Raw genomic sequence first — 21,521 nt, 5'->3', positions numbered from 1 at the left:
AGCACTTAATCAGCTGAAACCAGGAAAGGGATGTGATTGGTGCCTGCCACACCTGTAGACACTCATAAGCCTTGTTCTTATCTTCCTTCGTCTCACCTCCCTGCCCCTCTGCTCGGGCCTCTTCTAGATCCAGCCCCAACCCCAGGTAAGGGCTGAGCCGGGCTGACTGGGGGCGGGGGGGTGGTCAGGCCTGTGGCTTGGCAACTGCCTGGGGTCACAAGTCAGGTGCCTCCCTTGACACAGCTGGTGGGGTCTGGCCAGGCCTACCTGCCCCACCTAAGCTTCTGGGACCCTGAGCCCAGGGCAGCCTATTCTCGGTCTCGGAAGGAAAGGTTCAGCCTCCAGGCCACTGTCCAGATGAGAAAAGGAGGCCTGGGATGTGGGTGGGGACAGGCCATCGTCCCTCAGCGTGGAGGCGGTGCAGCTTTGCTTATACACCATTCCCTGCGTAGGGAGGCCCTCCCCCCACGTCGGAGAAGCCCGGATCCAATCTCGGGACCAAATGCCAGCTCCCCAGGAACGGCCTCTTCTCCCCACTGGGTCTCTGTCCCTCTCTTTAGCTGATGGCGCTCCTAAGAATCTCCCGTGCTGCCACCAGAGCTTTTTATGTCGGATCCTGAAGGATGTATATAGTTGTTCCCCAGGGGGCTGTGGGCGGAGGAGGGCAATCCTGACTGACCACCCAGCGGGACCAGGAGCGTGGCGTGGGCGGTGCTCTGGCGCGCTGGAGGATGGTCCAAGTGGTGTCCCGTGAAACTGGTCAAACATAATACAACTCGTCAATCACCGGGCCAATGGCGCAGATGGGGAAACTGAGGCCGGGGACCAGGGAGTCGCCCCTGTCAGAATTCTCCTGGCTTTCGGGACGGGGCTGCCTCATTACCTGAGTGTGCGCGTCGCTCGCTCATTGCAAGAAGGGAAAAGCCTCCTCCAAATGGGGGAACGCGCGCCTCGCCTCAAAAACTCGTTCCCAGTAGCCCACGCCAGAGCTCTGCTCGTGGACTACAAGTCCCGGGAGGCCCCGCGGCGCAGCGCACGCGCAGCGGGCGTGCTCGCGGGCGCCCACCGAGAGGCGGCAGGGGCGGGGCGGGCGGCGCGCGGGCCGCCCATTGGCCAGGAGGCACGTCCGTTGGGCGGGCCCGCCCCTTGCAGGACCCGCCCCACCGCGCCCGCGCCTGGCGCCCGCGCCTCAGGACCTGCGGGGCCGCGCGGTGCATCCTGCGGGCGGCGGCGGCGGCGGCGGCGGGCGGCCGGGCGCAAGATGATGAAGTTTCGGTTCCGCAGACAGGGCGCCGACCCGCAGCGCGAGAAGCTCAAGCAGGAGCTCTTCGCCTTCCACAAGGTGCGGCGGCGGGCCGGGGGCGGCTGGCCGGGGGCGGGGACCGGGCCGGAGCCACGTCGGGCCGGGGGAGGGGTCGCACGCTGGGCCCGGCCGCCCCGCTCTGCTCTGCCCGAGCCGCGCGCCAGCCTCGCTCCGTCTCTGCTCTCCGCTCCCCTGCTTCTGTCTCCGCGCCTTGGACTCTGCCGGCCTCTCCCTGCGGGCCTCTCCGCCTCCGTGTGTCTCCGGGCGGCTCTCAACTCTCGCTCCGGCTCCCACTCTCTTGTCTCTTTATCTCTTTCTCGGGGACCCCTCGGCGCCCCTGCGCAGCCCTTGGGCCCGGTTTGTTTTGCTTTCGCACCCAGGCCGATGGGGAGGGGTGCGGAGTGGAGGCAGATGTTGGGGGGTGGGGCTGGGAAATCCCTTCCCGGTTCCTCTCCTCCCTTCCCCCACCGCCCGGGGCTCCGGCTTGCTCTCTGCCCGGCATCGCCGGGGGCTCCAGCGGGGGATGCCTGGCCGTTTACTCAACTGCAGTTCGAATCGCGGGGCCTCAGTTTCCCTTGCTATGGAATAGGGCCACTGTCCTCCTTGCTGTGGGCTCTGTCACAGGGGCAGCCGACCCACCGCCTCTCCTGGAGCCAAGGCGGAGGTGGGGGCGGAGGGCTGCTCCTTCCTTTCTTTCTTGGGTAGGGCCAGAGGGGCCACGGGAAAGGGGCTGCCTTCAGCCCCGCCTCCCCTGCGCTGGTGTGTGGTTGAGAGAGGCCCCAGCCTGCCCCTTGCTAACTCTCCCCAGGGGTGTCACTTCTGGCCTCAATTTTACACCCAAGTCCTTTGATCGCAGGGCCCCTTGCTGCTCTTGGGGCCTAGAGTCATTATGCTCACACACCGGTGAGAAAATTGAGGTTTAGGGCTGACCACGTGCCCAAAGTCAGAGTGAGCTGGGGCACTTGGTCTTTGGGTCCCCTTGTCAGTGGGATCTGACTTTAGCCTTGAGGGCCAGGGGCTTCGGGAGGGGTGCTGTGGTCCCCACCTGGCTGCCAGGAGACTCTGGTCCAGGAGGAAGCTCTGGGGCGACCGGTCCCGCAGTGACCGAGGCTGGGTCACCTCTCAGGGTAGGCGGGGTTTTCCAGGTGGCGTAGGGGCTGCCAGGACCCTCAGACTTGGTGGCCAAGGGGCCCAGAGAGGAGGCTGGTGCCCAGGGGCTCTGAGGTGTCCCCCTTCCCTGTGCTGAGTGGCCGAGGATGAGCCCCCTCGAGATGAGAGGACAGTGATGGTGGGGCAGGCGTAGTGCTCAGGTATCACTTCCTCAGCCAGGGAGGCGGGGTGTGAAGTGGGGACCTGAGACAGGTGGAAGGGAGGCTTGCTCCCCCTGGCTGGCGCCTGGTGGCAGAAGCTGGTCTCCCTGCCAAGGAGGGTGAGGCCCTGTTCTGAGTGGGCAGCAGTGGTGGGAGGGGGTGGTCTTGGGCAGAGGGTCACTAGAGAGGAGGGGCTGGTAGGTGATCACTAGAAAATAGGCCCAGATTCCCGAGTGGTGGGGCATGGGCAGGGGGTGGTGGTCCAGGGTGAACCTGGACTTTGGACTCAGTCTTGGGTCCAAATCCCAGCCCTGCCCACAAGTTGCCTGTGGCATGTCCACTCTATATCAGTTTAACGAATACCGCATCGGGGTGGGGCTGATGTACTAGTTGGGGAGATAGTGAGAAGCCGAAAGAAGAGAGGCAAGTGTGCGGCCTCCAGTGGTTTGGTTGGTGGTCAGTGCCGTGGGTGAAATCAGGCAGGTGAGGGTGTGGAGCAATGGTTGCTGGGCCAGCGCAGGGGGCCTCTGAGCAGTTGTCTTCTGAGCCGTGGGAAGGAGCCCACCGTGGAGAGTGCCGGGTGAAGCACGTTCCAGGTAGACGGACCGTAGATGCAGAGGTCCTAGTAGATTGGAGGAGGACGGAAGGCCATCGAGTGGGCTGGGGGCCGGTGGGAGGAGCCAGGTGGAGGGGACTTGGCCTTGACTCGGAGTGAGCCGGGAGCCCCGGAGGTCCTGAGCAGAGGAGTGGGCCGCCAGACTCGGTCAGGTCCAGTGTGGGCATGGCGGTGCCGGTGCTCCCCAGCCCACCCCAGTCAAGTGGGCTCACGAGTGCCCATATGGGAAGCCGAGGCTTGGTCAGTGCTGTGACTCACCCAAGGCCAAGCCAGGTGCTCAGAGGGCTCAGTCCCTGCCCGGATGGGGTGAGGCTGGAGGCAGGCTGGGGCCACAGGCCTGGGGACCAGGGTTCCTTATAAAACTTGTGTCTTGCTGATGCAGTGGTCAGGGGGTACCAGCACCCATATGGGGTGTCCCACCTTGGTGTTGAGGGCAGGGGGCTGGGGGCCCAAGGGTGCAGGCTTCCCAGGGAGGGCCCCCAGCCAGGCCTCGGGGTTGACTAGGGGCTCCTTGGGTAGGTGGGGGGGGCGGCGAGCCAGGGCTGGTCTGCACTGGGACTGGCCCTGCCGGGAGCTGGGGACCTGGTGGGAGCCGTTGCATTGACACCCCCAGTGCACAAGCCCCCTGCCCACCATCCCAACCAGGGATGGGAAGGGAGTCACGTCTCCCAGTTTCCAGGTGGGAACCCAAGTCTGGCAGGTGCGTGACACCTTCGGGGCCTGGGCAGGAAGCTCCTTCTCTCTGGGCTCCAGTCTCCCTGTCTCTGGGGCTGGGGAGCAGCCCCGGGTCGGGGTGGCGCTCGAGAGCCTCTGCCTAGCTGGCCTTGGCTGCTGGCCTCTGACCACCCGTCAGAGCCTGTGTTGGGGGTTGCCTGGGACCACACCCCACTTCAGTCTGCCAGGAGGAGTGGGGTGCGGAGCCCTGCTCTGTGGGGCCGCGGGGTTCACTTCTGTGCCTGCGCCTCCTCTCGAGCCCCGTTCTGTTTGTTTTCAGAACCCTGCGCACGGTGGGGTGGACCCGAGTGTAGAGAGGGACGGGGCCTCGACCGGGGTGGGGGGCCTCTGTGGCGGGGCCAGGGTTTCAGGCCCTTCCTCACCGGAGCTGTGATTACCCGTTTCGCAGCTGAGGGCACTGAGGCCCGGAGCATGGGTGCGAAGCAGTGGCAGAGCCTGGAGGCTGCCTTGGGGTGGGTGGGCCGTGCCTGTGCCAATGCCCTTGTCTCCTTGCAGACCGTGGAGCATGGCTTCCCCAACCAGCCCAGCGCCCTGGCCTTTGACCCTGAGCTTCGCATCATGGCCATCGGCACCCGGTCTGGGGCTGTCAAGATGTATCCTTTGTGGGCCCCGGCCTTCGGAGCCCGTCAGAATGTCCTGGTTGCAGCTCCCCGTGTGCCGGGCCCCTGGGGCAGGGCCCCGGCTGGGAGGCCACGGGAGCTGCCCGGACCCTGGTGGAGGCTGGTGCAGCTGCTGCCCTGAGACGCCTCCTCACAGAGACGATGGGGCTCAGCTCGCGGTGGCCCCGGCTGCGCCGCGCTGCCTTTCAGCCAGCCAGTTACCTGGCAGTTACCATCCCAGCAGCTGTGACTGGGGAGGTGGGCCGGGGCTGGTTGCACACGGTCCCCAGCAAGGGTGGTGGGTGGGCCAGGGTCACGGCGGGCCTTGCCCTGGTGCCCGGGCACACACACGTGTGCCAGTGTGAAGACACGTGTGTCCAGCCGAGGCGCTGCGGCAGTACCAGGCTCGGCATGGTGGGCGCCGCGCGGCCCGCACCTGGACGCTCGCGCCACACAATGGGCCTGTGAGCCGCACAAAGGGGCATTTTCCGGCGAGCGCAGGGCGGGTGTGGGGGGAGGCGGGCAGCTGGACGCCTCCCTCCTGCCGTGGGGGATCCCAGCCCCGCTGCACGGGGGGAGCCCCTCAGGTGGGGCCCCAGGGGCAGGGTCTGGCCAGCCACTGCATGGTGGCACGGGGTCTCCCCACCCAGGGGCTGGGGGCACTGGCCAGGAAGTTGTGAGTTTGTCGACTCCAGGGAGAGCGGCTGGACCTGGGTGCCCCCACCTCCCGTGGGCCCCTGAGGCATCAGTGGGCACGCAGGGGCCGGTGCCCCGGCCGCCTGCCGAGGGGTCCCACTTCCTGGCCCGCTGCTTCTGCGTCTTACGGCGCTGTCCTGCCCCGCGTGTGCTGTGGGCCCGGAGCCCCTTTCTCTGTGTCCCGGCGGAGTCTCTGCTGGTGGCACGGCCTTTCTCGTGCTCACAAAGGACAGGCAGGCAGACAGCCTCAGAGGGGGACGAGGCCCCCCACCCCTCCCAGACCATTCCGGCCTGAGTCCTGGGCTGGGAAACTGAGGCTGGCCACAGGGGCCGCAGCCCACCCCCCACCCCCCCACCCCCGGGTCTGGCCCCGTCTCCTTGGCGACCCTGGTTCCCTCCCAGTGCTCCTGCCCTGTTTTTTGTCCCCTTGTCTGTGTCCTCCCGGCTCCTGCAGGGAATCCCAACTCCAGCTCCAGGCAACGGCTCCTGCCTTGTCTCCAGGCAACGTCCCTGACCCCTGCCCAGTCCTCCCTCCTGGGGCCCCTCGGCCTGCCCGTCCACTGTGAAGCCTGGGGTTGCTGGGACTCTGGCGCTCACACTGGGCGCTGGAAGCAGGTCACCTAAGCTCTCCAAGCCTCCGTGGCCTCTCCCCTTGCAGTGGGGGCTGCCTGCCCCAGAAGGAGGTGGGGTTCCTGGCCTGCAGCTGGCATCGGCCTGTGGCCGAGCTTCCTGTGCCTGGCTTGGCATCTCCGCCTGTGTGATGCGGTGTGCGGGGCCGGCTCCTGTGCACACAGCCCGGAGAGGCTGACGCAGAGCCGTGAGCCGGGCCCGGGCCGTGTGTGCGGGGGGCGCTTTTACCCTCACGTGCCCTGCGTCAGCCCCGCGAGGTGGGAGTGCAAGTCGCCAGCCCCTTTTACAGATGAGGAGGTGAAGGTCGTGCAGCAGCACCGACTTGCAGGACCGAGCGAGCCTGCGTGTCGAGTGGCGGTGCAAGACGGTGCTCCTTGCGGCGAGGAGCACCGTGGACTAGGGAGGCCCCTGGATAGGCAGGCCCATTGGATAGGGCCCTCAGAGTGGTCCTGGGAGGAGGAGGCGTGGTTTCCCAGCCTGTGCCTGCTTTCCGCCCTTGACCCGTCACCCTCAGCTACGGTGCCCCCGGCGTGGAGTTCACGGGCCTGCATCGAGACGCGGCCACCGTCACCCAGATGCACTTCCTGCCCGGCCAGGTGAGCCTCGGCCCTGCCACTGGCTCCCGTGAACCCCATTTCCGCCCCGCCCCCTGCCCCAGACCGGCTCAGTCTTGGTCTCACTCACCTGCCAGGGCCGCCTCCTGACCCTGCTGGACGACAGCAGCCTCCATCTTTGGGAGGTCGTCCACCACAACGGCTGCGCCCACCTGGAGGAAGCCCTCCACCACCAGCCACCCAGTCGCCCGGGCTTTGATGGTGCCAGGTACTGGGGGACTCGGCCAGGGATGGCTGCTGGATGTGGGGCGAGCCTGTGGAGGGGCAGGGGGACAGGAAGCCGCCCCGGGGCTGGGGTTCAGGGGGCACGTCTGATGGCCTGGCAGGCGTCAGGTGGGCATCCTGGTAGAGTCTGAGGTGAGCAGGGACAGTCTGTGCTCCAGGACCACTGGGGCCCCAGGAGACACGGGACGGGAGAGTGTGTCCAGAGCCCGGTGAGGGGCATTTGGGGCAGGAACTGACATCAGCACAGGTCCCCTGGGCCCTCAACTGGTGCGGGGCGATGGGCCACAGTGTGCCTGGGTGAAAGGGCGGGTCGGGGAAAGGAGGGTCCCGCTGGGCTGTGAGGTGCTGGCAGGTGCCCCAGGGGGGTGACAGCATGGGCTTGGACCCCTGGGGAGAGAGTACGGGGCCCCTTGGTTCCTGGCCCGGCAGCCCTTGTTGAAATGGCCAGCGCGGGTGAGTCCTTCAGGTTGCAAGGTGCCTGTGCAGCTCCGCGGGAGGCTCGTCCTGCTTGGGCTTGGACTGGGGCTAGATGACCCCTGCCTCCCCCCCGCCCCCGTGTCCAACCCTAACCCAGGATGGATTCCCGGGGAGCGATCCAGGGCCCTCCTGCAAGTCAGGGAGACATCCATGGGCTGGGGGCGGGGCTTCCTGAGTGGGGCTCAGGGGGCCGTGCGTCCTGAAGGTTCTGGTCCTGGCCCAGGTGGGGCTTGGTTCCTGCCTTCCCCTCTTGGTGGGTGGGAGGAGCTCAGGGGCCCTTCTCCAAGACCTGGGGACCTATTTTTATCCCTGTCCCTGCTGATGTCCTGATGAATAACCGAGCGAGCTAATTACGACGTCCGCAGCCACCACCGTGCCCTTTCTGGGGCTGTGGCGAGTGCAGAGGGGCTTTGGTGAGCTGATGGTAGCGGCTCAGCCCCCTCCACGCCCTCCTCAGCCGGCGGATGGGCTCCCGCCCTCACCCCCCTCCCCTCGGCCCCCACAGTGGCCTGCCCAGCCTCGCCCGCATCACTGTGGTCCTGCTGGTGGCTGCCGGTGACCTGGCAGCCCTGGGCACTGAGGGCGGAAGCGTCTTCTTCCTGGATGTTCCCACCCTGACGCTGCTCGAGGGGCAGACCCTTGGCCCGGACGAGGTTCTGCGAAGGTGAGAGGCCACCCGGCTTCCCTGCACCCCGTCCACCGGGCGCGCTGCCACCGGCTCACCCCCCACGCCCCCCTCCCCTCTGCCCCCGCAGCGTGCCTGACGACTACCGGTGCGGGAAGGCCCTGGGCCCCGTGGAGTCTCTCCAGGGACACCTGCGGGACCCCACCAAGATCCTTATCGGCTACAGCCGAGGCCTGCTGGTCATCTGGAACCGGGCCGCGCGGTGTGCTGACCGCATCTTCCTGGGGAACCAGGTGTGTGGCGGAGGGGGGAGGCCGGCGGCTGTGCCGGGGCCTCAGCTCACAGCTGCTGCGCTCACGCCCGTCCACCCCGCCCCGCAGCAGCTGGAGAGTGTGTGCTGGGAGCGCAGCGGCCGCACGCTGGTCAGCTCGCACAGCGACGGCAGCTACGCCGTCTGGGCCACGGACGCCGGCGACTCCCCGACGACACAGCCCACCGTGGCCACCACGCCCTACGGTGAGTGCCGGGGAGGCCTGTGTGAGGTCGGCAGTGACCCTGAGCTCAGACTGGCCTTGGTGGGGGGCTTTGGGAGGACTTGTAGAAGGTGGCGGGGCTGAGCCCAGCCGCAAAGATGAGACCCCCCCGGGGCTGTCGGGCAGCGTGCCTTCCCTCGGGAGGTGGGAGCGTTGGAGGCAGGAGGTGAACGGAGAAGCGGCCGGGGCTCGGTGAGCCTGATGCTGTCCTACCCCCCAGGCCCCTTCCCCTGCAAAGCCATCAGCAAGATCCTGTGGCGAAACTGTGCGTCGGGGTAGGTGGTGCGCCGGGGCCACGCCCGGCTGCGGGAGCGCAGGGCGGGGCTGGGGGAGGCTCTCCTGGTCCCCACGGGGCCCCTCCGGTGGCTCACGTGGCTCCTCCGCCCCGAGCAGCGAGCACTTCATCGTCTTCAGCGGTGGCATGCCCCGTGCCAGCTATGGCGACCGCCACTGCGTGAGTGTGCTCCAGGCCGAGACCCTGGTGACGCTGGACTTCACCTCCCGCGTCATCGACTTCTTCACGGTGCACAGCACGCGGCCCGAGGACGGTGCGTACCTGCCCTCCCACCCCGTGCCCGTGTGTCTGCGGCTGCACTCACCCACCCCGTCCCGCAGAGTTCGACGAGCCCCAGGCCCTGGCCGTGCTGCTCGAAGAGGAGCTGGTGGTGCTGGACCTGCAGACGCCCGGCTGGCCGGCCGTGCCCGCCCCATACCTGGCCCCGCTGCACTCGTCCGCCATCACCTGCTCGGCCCACGTCGCCAACGTCCCCGCCAAGCTGTGGGCCCGCATCGTGAGCGCTGGCGAGCAGCAGAACCCCCAGCCGGCCTCCGGTGCCTCGGTGTGTGCCCGGAGGAAGGGTGCTGCCTGGGCACGCGCCTGAGATGGGGGTGTGGCAGGTGTATGTGGGGAGCTCAGAGGGACTTTGTGCCCTGGATGCCACTCCTGGGGTGAGAGGAGGAAGATGCTTGTCCTGACCTTCTGCTTCCGTCTCTGTCTCCGTCTCTCAGAGCTGGCCTATCACCGGGGGCCGGAACCTGGCTCAGGAGCCGACCCAGCGAGGGCTGCTGCTGACTGGGTAGGCGAACACGTGTCCCCGGCTCAGCCCAGTTGTGACGCGTGGTGTGAGTGTGTGTGTGTGGGCGAGCAGGGCCTGGTGCAGCCCGTGCGGGTGCGGGAGGGCCCATCCTGGGCCTGGTGGGAGCTGACCTGCTCGCTGACTCAGGCCCGGCCCCTGGTGGGACCAGGTCATCCCCATTCCCGCAGGGTGCACTGGGGTGAAGCCTCTCTAGACTCTGGTTTAAGGCTCAGCCCTCCTTTTAGCCCGAAACTGGGCTCCACCCACTCAGCCTGCCCCGGGACTGGAAAATCTGGGCTGGCCCATGCCGAGCTGCACAGGGCAGGTGCCCGAGAGCCCAGCCTGGGCCTGGCGGGTGCTGACGTGCCCGGTGACTCGGGCCCTGACTTCCTGCCCAGCCCCTGCCATCCGCCTGTGCTGGGACCCTCGGGCCTCTGACTCCAGCGGCCCCTCTCCAGTGAGAGCTCCTCACCGTGGCTTTCAGGGCCTCCGGAGCCGTCCCACCCGGTCCCACGGCCTCACTCACCTCATGCCCTGGCTCTGGGCTCCCCCCACCACCCAGGCGCCGGTGACCTGGACTCTGCAGCTGTGTCCTGAGGCTGCACCCCAGTTTGGTCTGCTCCTCCCCCCTTTCCCTCTCTGCTTCCTCCCGGCCTCCCCAGGCTTCCTGCTGCTGCCCCTGCCCCAGCCGATCCCTCCGCTCTGTGACTGCCTCTCTGGTCACCTTTTCTGGAGGCTCCCCTGGGGGCAGAACGTCCGTAGTCCTCTGTTCCCTGCGTCACCCGCCCCTCACCTCCTGCTCATCATTTCTGGTGATTATTTCCGCACCTTCTCACCCTCTTTGCAGGGAAGGGCCTAGCACCTGCTGTATGTGGCCTGGCATACAGTAGGCGCTCAGTATGTGTCCTGTACGGTTGGTACTTCCTGTTTGCCGTGTGCAGTGGGAGTCTAGTCAGTGTCTGGCTTAGGCACTTAGTGCCCAGTGCGTGGTCGCTGGATGACTGGAGGGGGCGGGGGGCTGGAGGACCTGGGACCTGACCTCACCTTCCCTGCAGGCACGAGGATGGCACTGTGCGGTTCTGGGACGCCTCTGGCGTGGCCCTGCGGCCGCTCTACAAGCTGAGCACTGCCGGCCTCTTTCAGACAGACTGCGAGCACGCCGACAGCCTGGCCCAGGCTGCCGAGGACGACTGGCCACCCTTCCGCAAGGTGGGCCCCTCCCCTGGCTCCGGGGAGCCTGGTCCGGGCTCCGCCCTGTGTCACCAGTCCTTCCACCCTGCAGGTGGGCTGCTTCGACCCCTACAGCGACGATCCACGTCTTGGCGTGCAGAAGGTGGCGCTCTGCAAGTACACCGCCCAGATGGTGGTGGCCGGCACCGCGGGCCAGGTAGGGCCAAGGCGGGCCAGGTAGGGCCAAGGCGCCCCCAGGGCTGCGGGTCTTGGGGGGCTTTCTGGAGGGTCTGGTGGGGTGGTAGAGGGACCGGAGCAGCAAAAACCCAGAGGTGGGAACAGGGCTCCAGGTGGGACCAGCCAGGGCTGTGGGGACCCACAGAGGCTTGGGGCTGGGGTGGGAGCACAGGTGTTAGATGAGCCCCGGGAGGGCAGGGCTGGCAGGTCCTGGTCGCCACCGTGTTGCTCAGTGAGGGCCCTGGTATACAGTGGGCGTCCAGTAAGTGTTTATTCAGAGGATGCACTGGAGACAATCCTGGGACCACCCTGGCAGAGGCATCGGAGGCTCGGGTGGGGCGCGGGTGGCCCCCTCTTTGTGCCGACCGCCCCATGCCCCCCACCGCCCCTCAGGTGCTGGTGCTGGAGTTAAGTGATGAGCCGTCGGATCAGGCGGTGGGCGTGGCCAGCGTGGACCTCCTCCAGGACCGTGAGGGCTTCACGTGGAAGGGCCACGAGCGGCTGAGCCCACGCACAGGGCCGCTGCCCTGGCCGGCCGGCTTCCAGCCCCGCGCACTGGTCCAGTGCCTGCCGCCGGCTGCTGTCACTGCCGTCACGCTCCACGCTGAGTGGGGCCTTGTGGCCTTTGGCACCAGCCACGGCTTCGGCCTCTTCGACTACCTGCGCAGGAGCCCCGTGCTGGCCAGGTGCGTGCGGGCCCCTCCCGAGGTTTGCTGGGGCGCAGGTGGGGGGTGCTTTCGAGCCTCACAGGAAGCACTGCTGGTGGAAGTTAGACCCCCTGGTGGCTGGGCTCGAGGGCGGGCTTGGGGCTCGGGCTTCCCTGATGCCCGGCACTTGCGCCCCCAGGTGCACCCTGCACCCCAACGACTCCCTGGCCATGGAGGGGCCGCTGTCCCGCGTGAAGTCGCTCAAGAAGTCACTGCGCCAGTCCTTCCGGCGCATCCGCAAAAGCCGCGTCTCGGGCAAGAAGCGCTTGACTGCCGCCAGCAGCAAGGTGGGCCAGGCGGCTGGGCGGCCGGGTGGGGCGACAGGGGCGGGAAGACCGGGCTCCCGAGCCTCGTGCCCCTCAAGTTGCAGGAGGCCAACGCGCAGCTGGCGGAGCAGGCCGGCCCCCACGACGTGGAGGTGACGCCCGTGCAGCGCCGCATTGAGCCCCGCTCGGCCGATGACTCCCTCTCGGGCGTCGTGCGCTGCCTCTACTTCGCCGACACCTTCCTTCGCGACGGTGAGGCCGGGAGGGGTGTGCTGGGGAGGTGGCCCTGGGTGGTGTGGCCCGGGTTCCGGTCAGCCGCCTGGGAAACGGGCGTGGAGTGGCGCCTCCCGGAAGGTTGGAAAGTGTTGCCTGCTGAGTGCTGGGCTGCGCTGGCAACAGGGTGCCCCGGCCCACAGCTGCCCCCGGGACAGCCCGACGGTGGGGTTGGTGAACGGAGACCCGAGCGGAGACGGGAGCCCGGGTCCTGGGGGGGCGTGTGGGCCGCAGCGCCGAGGCTGAGGTGGGCGTGTGTCAGGAGACCCCGGGCAGCGTGGCTGGAGCAGAGGACGGGCCCGGGAGGTGTGGGTTCCGGCTGCCTAGCCAAGGAGCTGGCTTTATATATAGTAAGGTTTTTTTTCTTAATATAAATTTATTTATTTATTTATTTATTTTTGGTTGCGTTGGGTCTTTGTTGCTGCGTGCGGGTTTTCTCTAGTTGCGGCGAGCGGGGGCTACTCTTCGTTGCAGTGCGTGGGCTTCTTATTGTGGTGGCTTCTCTTGTTGCGGAGCACGGGCTCTAGGCGCACGGGCTTCAGTAGTTGTGGCGCACGGGCTTGGTTGCTCCGCGGCATGTGGGATCTTCCCGGACCAGGGCTCAAACCCGTGTCCCCTGCATTGGCAGGTGGATTCTTAACCACTGCACTACCAGGGAAGCCCGAGGAGCTGGCTTTGACCCCGAGCGGTTGGAGCCCCTGAGGGTCCTGCAGAGGGCAGTGATGCGGTCGGGTTTATGGACGGAGTTGCTGATTGGTTTAACTTGATGATGGGGCACATCTGTCGTGTCTCGGGGATTTTAAGTGAAAGCCCCTGTGTGAGCAGCTCAGTGTGCGTCTGGTGGACATAACCTACAGCCAGGGTGCCCGAGTCGCACGCCGTAGCATTGACGCTGAAGCTAGAGTTTTCCTGTCACACTCGGCCCACAGGCGGCTCTGTTCATCTCAGAAACGCCTTTTTGGGGTTGGGTCAGTGTCCAGCTAGTCTGCACGTGGCGCTGTCATTGATGCGTCTTTCTGTCTCCGTCTGGGAGGGGAGCCCCCACTCCTGGTGGTGTTTGTGGAGCGTCCCTCTGTCCGGTGGATCCTCCCACTGTCTGGATGCGGCAGCCCCGGGGTTTTGGTTGGCCTGCTTCCAGTGTCCCCGAGAAGCCAGCTGGGCTTTGGCAAGCATGGCTTTGATTGCTCACTAATTTTTTACTCCGGTTCCGCCCCCCACCGTGGTTGCTGCTGAGGTCACCAGTTCATCAAAGGTGCACAGTGGTGACTGCCTGGTCCATCCACGCCTGTGCGTTTTTAGCCGATTTTCCACTTCTTCCTGAGGGGGGGGTCAGCTTGCACGGGATGGCAGGCTCGGTGTCTGCGGCAGGACCAGTGATGGACGTAGGGGAGTCGTGGCTCCGCGATGGGGCCGCATCCCTGGGATGCTGGGGGGGGCGGGTCTGAGAGGTCAGGGTCCAGTTTGACATCCCCGCGGAGGTGCCCTAGAGGTCACTCCTGCGCCTGCAGGAGGATGGGCCGAGGTCACCAGGGAGGTGTGGGCTGGAGAGAACCAGTTCGGGTCCCAGGGCATCGGGAGGGGCGGGGAGGGGAGGCACGTGCCTGCCTCACCAGCCCATCGTCCCCCAGCGGCCCACCACGGCCCCACCATGTGGGCGGGCACCAACTCGGGCTCCGTGTTTGCCTATGCGCTGGAGGTGCCCGCGGCAGCAGCGAACAGTGACAGGCGGCCCGAGCGGGCAGTGGAGGCCGTGCTGGGCAAGGAGGTACAGCTGATGCACCGCGCACCCGTGGTGGCCGTGGCCGTGCTGGATGGACGCGGCCGCCCGCTGCCGGAGCCCTACGAGGCCTCAAGGGACCTGGCACAGGCGCCTGACATGCAGGGCGGCCACGCTGTGCTTATCGCATCTGAGGAGCAGTTCAAGGTGAGCTGACACAGAGACCCCTGGGGCTTCCGTCTCCTGGACACCGCCAGACCCTTGATGACGCTTGCCCGCTTACGCCCACTTGCTGAGACCTCCTGAGAGCCCCCAGCCGGCAGCGACACCCCGGGGAACCCCGGGGGCCCCCAGGACCTCGACCGCCCCCCCAGAGCTCCAGGTGTGGGGGGTCCCGGCCCCCTGCCCTTCCAACCGGTGGGACTGGCTCCACCACAGCGGGAGGGGCCTGGCAGGTTTCCGGGCAGAGAAGCGGGTGGGGCTGGAGAGCCGGGCTGGGTGGCGGCATGGGGGCGAGGACGGGCCAGGCTCTGCTCAGTGGCCATCCCCTGCCCGCCTCCAGGTGTTCACGCTGCCCAAAGTGAGCGCCAAGACCAAGTTCAAGCTGACGGCCCACGAGGGCTGCCGCGTGCGCAAGGTGGCCCTGGCCACCTTTGCCAGCGTGGCCTGCGAGGACTACGCCGAGACCTGCCTGGCCTGCCTCACCAACCTGGGCGACGTGCACGTGTTCTCGGTGCCCAGCCTGCGGCCCCAGGTGCACTATGCCTGCATCCGCAAGGAGGACATCAGTGGCATCGCTTCCTGCGTCTTCACACGACACGGCCAGGGTGAGGGCCCCGGACGGCAGGGGAGGGGCCGCTCACAGGGCTTCCGGAAGAGGGGGCAGGCCCTTCACTACGCTCTCTGCTCCCCTCCCACCCACCCCTAGGGTTCTACCTGATTTCCCCGTCGGAGTTCGAGCGCTTTTCCCTGAGCGCCCGGAACATCACGGAGCCGCTCTGCTCTCTGGACATCAGTTGGCCCCGTGATGCCATGCGTGCCAGGTGCGTGGAGGGGGTGGGGCCTGGAGCAAGGAGCAGGGTTGCCATCCCCGGTGTCACCCCTCTCTGGTCCCAGGGCTCAGGAGTGGGAGGGTGGGGGCCTGGCCCTCGAGCCATGAGGCACCTGCCCCTGGTCCCCAGCACAGACCCATCTCTGCAGCTACAGGCCCCAAGAGTCGCCCAAGCTGAGCCAGGCTAACGGGACCCCTGGCGTCGTCCTGGGTCCACAGAGCCGCAGCGGAAGCCCCGATCCCACCCGCAGCGAGGGAACTGGTGAGGAGGGAGGGCCTCTGCGGGATGCGGCCCCTGAGGGGGCTGGGGAAAGGGCATGCTGGGCACGAGAGGGTGGGGGTCCGTGTGCTGGTGCCGTGGTCCACTGTGCGCTGGACTCAGGACCAGGGCCCCAGGTGTGGAGGCTGCCCCGGGGCCCTGAGAAGGGCCTGATCACTTCCTCTCTGCAGACACCCCGGAGCTGCCTGAGGCCACGCTCTCACCCACGTCCGTTGACTCAGCCACCAGTGCCGACACGACGCTGGACACGACAGGGGACGTGACGGTGGAGGACGTGAAGGACTTCCTGGGGTGAGGAGGTGGCTGGCTCCACAGGAGGGGGTTGGTTGGCTCCCAGCCTCCCACCCCCCACCCTTCAGCCAGCCTCATATCCCAGCTGGGCACAGAGGGCCGCGGAGGGCCTGACCCCAGACCCGCTGACCGCTGCCCCCCCCCCACAGCTCTTCGGAGGAATCTGAGAAGAACCTGCGGAACCTGTCAGAGGACGAGGCCCGAGCCTGCCCCATCCTGATTGGATGAGGCACTCAGGTGCGGGGCCCTGGTCCCCTCGGCGCGGCCTCAGCCCCCCACCCCCACCCCCCTGGTCTTGCACCCGAAACCCTGGCAGGCCCGGCCCATCAGCCCCCAGATAACACGGCTGGTGTCTGGAACGAGACCAGGCCAAACCACCTAGGGGAACGGCAGCTTGGGGCTCAGATGGGTTTGGTCAGCCTGTTTCGCAGGTGAGATCACCCAGGTGTGCGAGATCGGGCGCTGCCCGAGGCTGACCGGCCCAGGCCCGAATCTGAGGCCGTAGGTCTGCCCCGCCCCCCGCCTCTCCCTGCACGGACGCTGTGGCTCCCTCTGTTGCTGGGGTCACCACTGCCCCCTCCAGGGCCACGCTTTGGTCTCAGGGGCCCAGATGTGGTCAGGGCTAAGGCTGTCACTACAGGGCCCTTGCCCTCGTCCTGGACAGGAGACTGAGCGGTGGCACACGTGTGGCCGGGCCGCCTGCCCCTTTGGACCTCCCTGACCTTTTGCCGATCCCTTTTTCCTTCATCCACCAGGAAAGCCAGAACTGCCAGGCCTGCCCTGTTCGGAGCTGGGACCCAGGACCCCGGCCCTTCATGTAGACCTGCACCTGCTAATCTCAGGCTCCAGCGGGACCTGCCCAGCCTGGCCCCGGAGGCCACCCGGGAGGTCAGGTGCCACAGGGGAGGGCAGCTGGGGCTCACAGCCCCGTCACCTCCCAGGCGACAACACCGTCCTTTCCCTCTCCTTTTGCAGAGAGTATTTTTCTAACGCCTGTGCCAGGCACCACAGTCATTTCTAAAACTATTTTGGTACGTGCTCCCGGGCCAGCCCCCCCAACCCCCCCCCCCCGCAGGCTGTGCACGAGAGTGTGTGTGTGTTTCTGACTGAGAGCTCCACCAGGAGTGTGTGTGTGTGTGTGTGTGAGCTCCACCAGGAGTGTGTGTGTGTGTGTGTGTGTAGCGGGGGTCAGGATGGGTTTCCTTGTAGATTGTACCCTGGGTTTTTTTTTCCCTGTCATTTTGTTAAAATTAGCAATTTTAATATTAAAAATACTGATTTTTAATATTGAAAATAAAAGCATTTAATATCTCTTAAAAGGCAACCACACCTGCTTTTATCCCTGGCAGAAGAAGGGGCATCACACGTGAGCTCACGGTGGAGATCCACTTGCCCAGGCCCCTGGGGGCACTGGTCAGGGTTACTCTCGTTGCTGCTGCTGGGGACTGTGGCACTGGGGTCAGGTGGAGGACAGACAGGCCCTTTCTCTCCCTCCACAGAGCCTGTGGTGGCCAACAGGGCAGGCAGGCAGCGGCCCTAGGCCAGGGCCGGGCGGAAGGTGCTCCAGGCGTGGAAGCAGCGGGTGAAGGCGTGCTGCTCGTTGCCCTTGCGCACCAGGCGCAGGCGGCGGGGACGCTCGTGCTCCTTGGAGCGCAGGTGCTGGATGTACACCTGGCGGGCGGGACGGGTGAGTGCGCACCTGCAGCCTCAGCCCCTCCCCCCAGGCCCAGCCGCGGCCCCTCCCCCACTCACCTGGCAGGCCTTCAGGCTCAGCTTGATCTCCACCTGGCTTGTCTGCGTCCCCACCCACATGTAGACCTGTGGGGACAGCGGGGTAGGTGGCCACCCGGCCTCAGAATTCCCATCCGGGGACGGCAGGGCTCCCCAGGGCAGGGCCGAGGGGCTCTCACCTCTTGGCCGTTGTCCAGGAGCATGATGTCATCATCTGCTAAGTCGTCCTGGCAGAAGTCAGAGCACTTCTCGGTCACCGCGAAGTAGCCCTTTTCGTTGGAGCACCTGGGGTCAAGGGTCACGGAGAGGCCGAGGGTCACGGCAGCGGGGCCGGGACTGAGGGGGACACTGGGGGCTGGGGCGGGGCTGTCCTCACCGGAAGAGCCGCGTGTGCTTCATGTACTCGGCGTCGTCGTCGTAGGGCTTCTGTGCCCCGATGCCCACCCAGAAGAAGTTCTCAGGCTCCCCGCCCTCATTGATGACCTGGGGGAAAGGTCCGTCAGCGCGGGCCCGGCAGCCCACCCCCAGCCACCCAGTGTGCGCCACCACCCCGCTCACCTGCTTGCTGTAGGAGGCCTCAAACATGCTATTCAGGATGTCCTCCGCCAGCTTGGCCTCGTCGGGGTCCGACGCCCGGCCCACCCACGCGTACACGATGCCCTGGTTGTCCTCGCTCTCGAAGGGAACCTGGGTGTGCGGGGCCCAGGTCACGCCCCGCCCGCAGCCCCGCCCCGCCCGCAGCCCCGCCCCCCGCCGCGCCAGGCCCCACCTTGAGGATGAAGCAGAACTCGGAGTTGAGGAGGCCAGAGTCGGTGCTGATCTGGATGCACCTGGGGGAGGGCAGGGGTCAGCAAGGAGCCCGGGCGGGACACGGCCCGCCGGCCGCCCGCGCCCGCTCCCCGCGGCCAGGCACCGGGTGCAGAGGGCGCTGCCGTTGGTGCGGATCTGGTACAGGCTTGGCTGCAGAGCTCCCTGGGCCGCCTTCCTCTTGCCCCGGTGGATGATAAACTTTCTCTTGAAATGGGACAGAAACTTGGGGTTCTCCTGCTGCTGTGTCATGCGCACCACCTGGGGGCACAGAAGCGGTCAGGGGCAGCTCCCTGGGGGGGGCAAGGCTCCCCTGGGTGAGTCCCAGGGACACCCCCTCCCCGTGTTCTGGGGGTGCGGCCGGCACACCTCCAGTTTGCCGGGGAAGAGGCTCTCAAACTTCTTCTGCAGGCTGAAGGTGAACGTCAGCCAGCCCATGTTGGAAGCCTCGCGGCCCTGCCAGAAGTACACTATGCACTGGAAGTCCTCCTCGGGCTGCTTCTCCTCCGCCTCGGCCGCCACCTCCTCTCCCTCGTCCTCAGCCCCCGCCTTCTTCTCCTCCTCTTCCTCATACTCCACGGGGACCCAGTACCTGTGGGGCCAGAGGGCAGTGGTCAGGGCTGAGCCCCCAGCACCGGGGGGGGGGGGCGTGAGGGGCACGCGGGGGAGGCACCTGCAGAGGAAGACGTAGCAGTCCTGCGTGTAGAAGTGGCCAAACTCCTCCTCGGGCAGCCGTGCGAACTTCTTCCCCTCGAGCACGAAGCCCTCCATGCCGTCCAGGTCCTCGTTCCACTCCTCCATCAGCTGCTCTGCCTGCGTGCGACCCCACCCGTCATGGTGGGACAACCCAGCCCAGCCAGCCCGCCCTGCGCCCCAGCCCCGTGCCCACCTCCGCCAGAGGCATGCGCGGCTGCCGCGGCAGGAAAAGCGAGGTGAGGTCGGCCTTCATCTGATCTTTCTTCTCGGCGTCACGCTTCACTTTCCCCGCGAGCCCCGGGCCCTGCAGCACAGCCTCTGCATTGCGCGTGTAGTCCACAGTCAACACATCGTCCCAGTTCTTGAACTTGGCCTTGAACACCTGAGAAGGCACAGCTGGAGTGGGAGACAGAGGAGGCGGGGCCTGGGGAAGCAGGGTGGGGCCTAGGAATTGGGAGAGGTGTGGCCTAGCAACCTAGGGGGACTAGGGGTGGGGGCGGGGTGGGGGCGGGGCATGGGCGGGGCCCGGGAAGCTGTGGAGCTTGGTAACCAACCGGTCCACAGAGGGTCAGGGCAAGAACGCGCCCGCGGGATCTCGGGGAGGCGGCCTCCGGGGGCACCGCATCGCACACCTGGGCCTCGGTGCCCTCCAGGCTGCGGCTGACCGCGGCATGGCGCGGCCGGTGCAGCATCCCGCACAGCTCCTGGCCCAGCTTGAGGGCGGCAGCGCGCACCAGGCGCGGGGACTTGCGGCCGAGCCAGATGAACACGTCAGACCAACAGTCCAGGATGTACACGCAGCGTGTGTCCAGCAGGCTCTGCAGCTGCGGGGCCCCGGAGGCTGGAGGTCAAGACCAGGGCCACCAGCAAGAAGGGATCCAGCCCCCACGCCCTCCTCCCCGTGCGTCTCACCAGCCGCATCCCAGGCATCAGTTCCACCCTGGGCCGTATCTTATGTTCCACAGAGAGCTTGTAGTTGATCTGCGGCAGCTCCAGGTAGCCCAGACCCAGGCCCACCTGGCAGGAGCAAGAGGTGGGCTTAACCAGGCTGGATCTGGGGAACACAAGCCCCGGCCACAACAGCCCCTGCTTCAGGCTGGCCCCTGCGCTCAGGTCCACAGCCTGCTCCTCTCTCCACCCCAAAATGCTTTCTAGAAAACCCTATCAGTGGAAGAAGGACTGGTAGACGGTGCCTTCCCTACCCGCCCTCTCCAGGTCCTTATGAGTTTCTCTAACCTGTCGTCTTTCCGCCCACAACACCTACAGCACGAAGGCCAGGTCCCCAGGCCTGGCACCCATGTGCTTCTTGGCCTCCCTCTCCAGCCCCGCCTTCCCGGAACCACAGAGCCCAACACCGGTGCCCCCCGCCCCACTCAGAGCCTGCCTCAGACCCGTGCTGAGCTACTCCTTGCCCAGAAGGTGGCACCCTCTCCCCGCCGAGGTCCCGAAGGAGGCCAGTGCAGTCAGGCCAGCCCCGCGCCCCCGGTTCACCTTATACAGCTTGGGCTGGGGCGGCCAGAAGTCGTCGGGCACGTGCTGCTTGATCTCGGAGGGCTCCCCGCCCAGCGCCTCCCAGAACTCCGGGGGCTCCTGGCCTTGTGCCAGCAGCGAGATCTCCGCCTTCCCTTTGCGTTCATTCTTGTTAATTTTCTCTGCAAAGAGCCTGAGGGCGGGTGCGAAGCCTTAGTGATGAAGCCCACGCCTCCTCCCTGGGTGACAGTTTTCCTCTGCATGGTACACCCCAGCACATCTGGGCAGGTCACAGTCCTCTTACCTGGCCTTGGTGGTGCCGCTCAGCGTGGCCTGGGCCCCCCGCCACACGTAGATGTCCAGCCCTTGGTCCAGCAGGAAAACAAACCTGGACAGGAGGAGTGGGAGGGGCTGCCATTGGCCACAGCAACGACCGCCCCCATGCCTCTGACCCCACCCCAAATCCCTCCTTGCAGGACCTCCTGCCAAGCTCTGCAGGACACGAGCTGGAAGGCCTCTCTGTCTAGAGCCAAGCCCTGCCCCCACCGGTGGGGAGAAGGTTCGGGGTGAAGCACCCCACCTCACGTCATGGGGCTCACCTTGGGTCCAGGGAGGCCCCCTTAAGAGGCACGGGCTCCAACTTGAGGTTCTTTTTCCCATACACACGGTACATCCTGGGGGCCAGAGCAAGAGTGGCTTGGCGGGGGCACCAAGGGGCAGATCTACCCCAATACCCTCCCCCCATCCTGCCCAGCTGAGTCCAGGTTACTGCCGCCCACACACCCCTCACCTGGTTACGTAGTGCGTGTCCTCCACAGTGTAGAAGCCACTGGCTGTTCCACCCTCGATGTAGGAAATGTCGTTGTCAAATACCTGCGTGTGGGGCGTGTGGACTTTCACCGAGCTGGCCCCCCGACCCCCACCCAACATCACCTGTCAGGAGGGGCGGACTTGCGTGTAGCCGAGTCAGATGCTGTGAATCCACGACCATGTTAAAAATACACGATCTGCGTCTACAGACGTAAACGCACACGGGGTGCTACGACGTACATAACCGTGAACGCGTCTGCTCGTGTCCGCACACAGCATGCTTACATACGCGCGTATCAGGGGACAGGACCGGGCGAGGTTATGGAAGAAGGCAAACTCAGGTGGAAGTACCCAAAATCTCGTCTCGTCTCGTGTAGGTACCTACATGTAACCAGCTGGCAGGTAGGCCGGCGCCGGTCACTAACCCAGCTCCCTGGACTCTGGCCCTGCCCCTGGCCCCGCCTCCTTCGTGGCCGGCCGGTGGGCCACCCTCTGGCAGCTTGTAGTCCCAGCTCCTCATCCCTCCTGGTCTCCTGCACCGCCACCAACCCAGTTTCCAGCTCCCAAACTAGCCTG

General features: G+C 66.5%; 2 protein-coding genes across 6 annotated transcripts in view; one reads left to right on the top strand and one right to left on the bottom strand.

Annotated features, from left to right (window-relative positions):
• The first annotated feature begins 1,184 nt into the window (after positions 1–1,184).
• On the top strand, positions 1,185–16,725 carry LLGL1 (LLGL scribble cell polarity complex component 1). 4 transcript variants are annotated; one of them, XM_027131241.1, is made up of 23 exons: positions 1,185–1,342; positions 4,460–4,557; positions 6,404–6,485; positions 6,581–6,711; positions 7,711–7,869; positions 7,961–8,123; positions 8,211–8,346; positions 8,584–8,638; positions 8,757–8,911; positions 8,979–9,202; positions 9,372–9,439; positions 10,495–10,648; positions 10,722–10,826; positions 11,240–11,532; positions 11,693–11,840; positions 11,918–12,071; positions 13,721–14,016; positions 14,372–14,636; positions 14,738–14,852; positions 15,016–15,122; positions 15,311–15,431; positions 15,581–15,668; positions 16,187–16,725. In XM_027131241.1, the coding sequence occupies exons 1-22, from the start codon at positions 1,262–1,264 to the stop codon at positions 15,657–15,659; spliced, it is 3,189 nt and encodes a 1,062-aa protein (XP_026987042.1). In that variant the 5' UTR covers positions 1,185–1,261; the 3' UTR covers positions 15,660–15,668; positions 16,187–16,725. The 4 variants fall into 4 exon arrangements, with proteins under 4 accessions (XP_026987042.1, XP_026987040.1, XP_026987041.1 ...); XM_027131239.1 differs by having other exon boundaries at positions 1,186–1,342; positions 8,214–8,346; positions 15,010–15,122; XM_027131240.1 differs by having other exon boundaries at positions 1,186–1,342; positions 11,924–12,071; positions 15,010–15,122.
• The window catches only part of FLII (FLII actin remodeling protein), a 12,546-nt gene continuing 7,743 nt past the window's right edge, over positions 16,719–21,521 (bottom strand). For both annotated transcript variants that reach the window (XM_027131236.1, XM_027131237.1), the window contains exons 15-30: positions 20,926–21,008; positions 20,735–20,809; positions 20,440–20,523; positions 20,157–20,328; positions 19,578–19,682; positions 19,298–19,489; positions 18,859–19,047; positions 18,643–18,782; positions 18,339–18,561; positions 18,076–18,230; positions 17,932–17,992; positions 17,721–17,849; positions 17,539–17,645; positions 17,342–17,447; positions 17,184–17,249; positions 16,719–17,102 (exon numbers count right to left, since the gene is read on the bottom strand). In XM_027131236.1, coding sequence (XP_026987037.1) covers positions 16,968–17,102; positions 17,184–17,249; positions 17,342–17,447; positions 17,539–17,645; positions 17,721–17,849; positions 17,932–17,992; positions 18,076–18,230; positions 18,339–18,561; positions 18,643–18,782; positions 18,859–19,047; positions 19,298–19,489; positions 19,578–19,682; positions 20,157–20,328; positions 20,440–20,523; positions 20,735–20,809; positions 20,926–21,008 — 2,022 coding nt within the window. In that variant the 3' untranslated portion in view covers positions 16,719–16,967. The remainder of the gene's footprint in view (positions 17,103–17,183; positions 17,250–17,341; positions 17,448–17,538; positions 17,646–17,720; positions 17,850–17,931; positions 17,993–18,075; positions 18,231–18,338; positions 18,562–18,642; positions 18,783–18,858; positions 19,048–19,297; positions 19,490–19,577; positions 19,683–20,156; positions 20,329–20,439; positions 20,524–20,734; positions 20,810–20,925; positions 21,009–21,521) is intronic.

This window comes from Aethalodelphis obliquidens, unplaced genomic scaffold (genome assembly GCF_003676395.1).
Source record: "Aethalodelphis obliquidens isolate GAN/ISIS:26980383/991018 unplaced genomic scaffold, ASM367639v1 scaffold38, whole genome shotgun sequence".
Lineage (NCBI taxonomy): Eukaryota > Metazoa > Chordata > Mammalia > Artiodactyla > Delphinidae > Aethalodelphis > Aethalodelphis obliquidens.
This window is presented reverse-complemented; position numbering and strand designations above follow the sequence as displayed.

Bases quoted from the DNA above. Each gene is read 5' to 3' on its own strand.
- LLGL1 (XM_027131238.1), top strand. From the start codon at position 1,262: ATGATGAAGTTTCGGTTCCGCAGACAGGGCGCCGACCCGCAGCGCGAG. The intron at 6,486-6,580 runs GTGAGCCTCGGC...CTCACCTGCCAG, and splicing joins TGCACTTCCTGCCCGGCCAG to GGCCGCCTCCTGACCCTGCT. The intron at 12,072-13,720 runs GTGAGGCCGGGA...ATCGTCCCCCAG, and splicing joins CGACACCTTCCTTCGCGACG to CGGCCCACCACGGCCCCACC.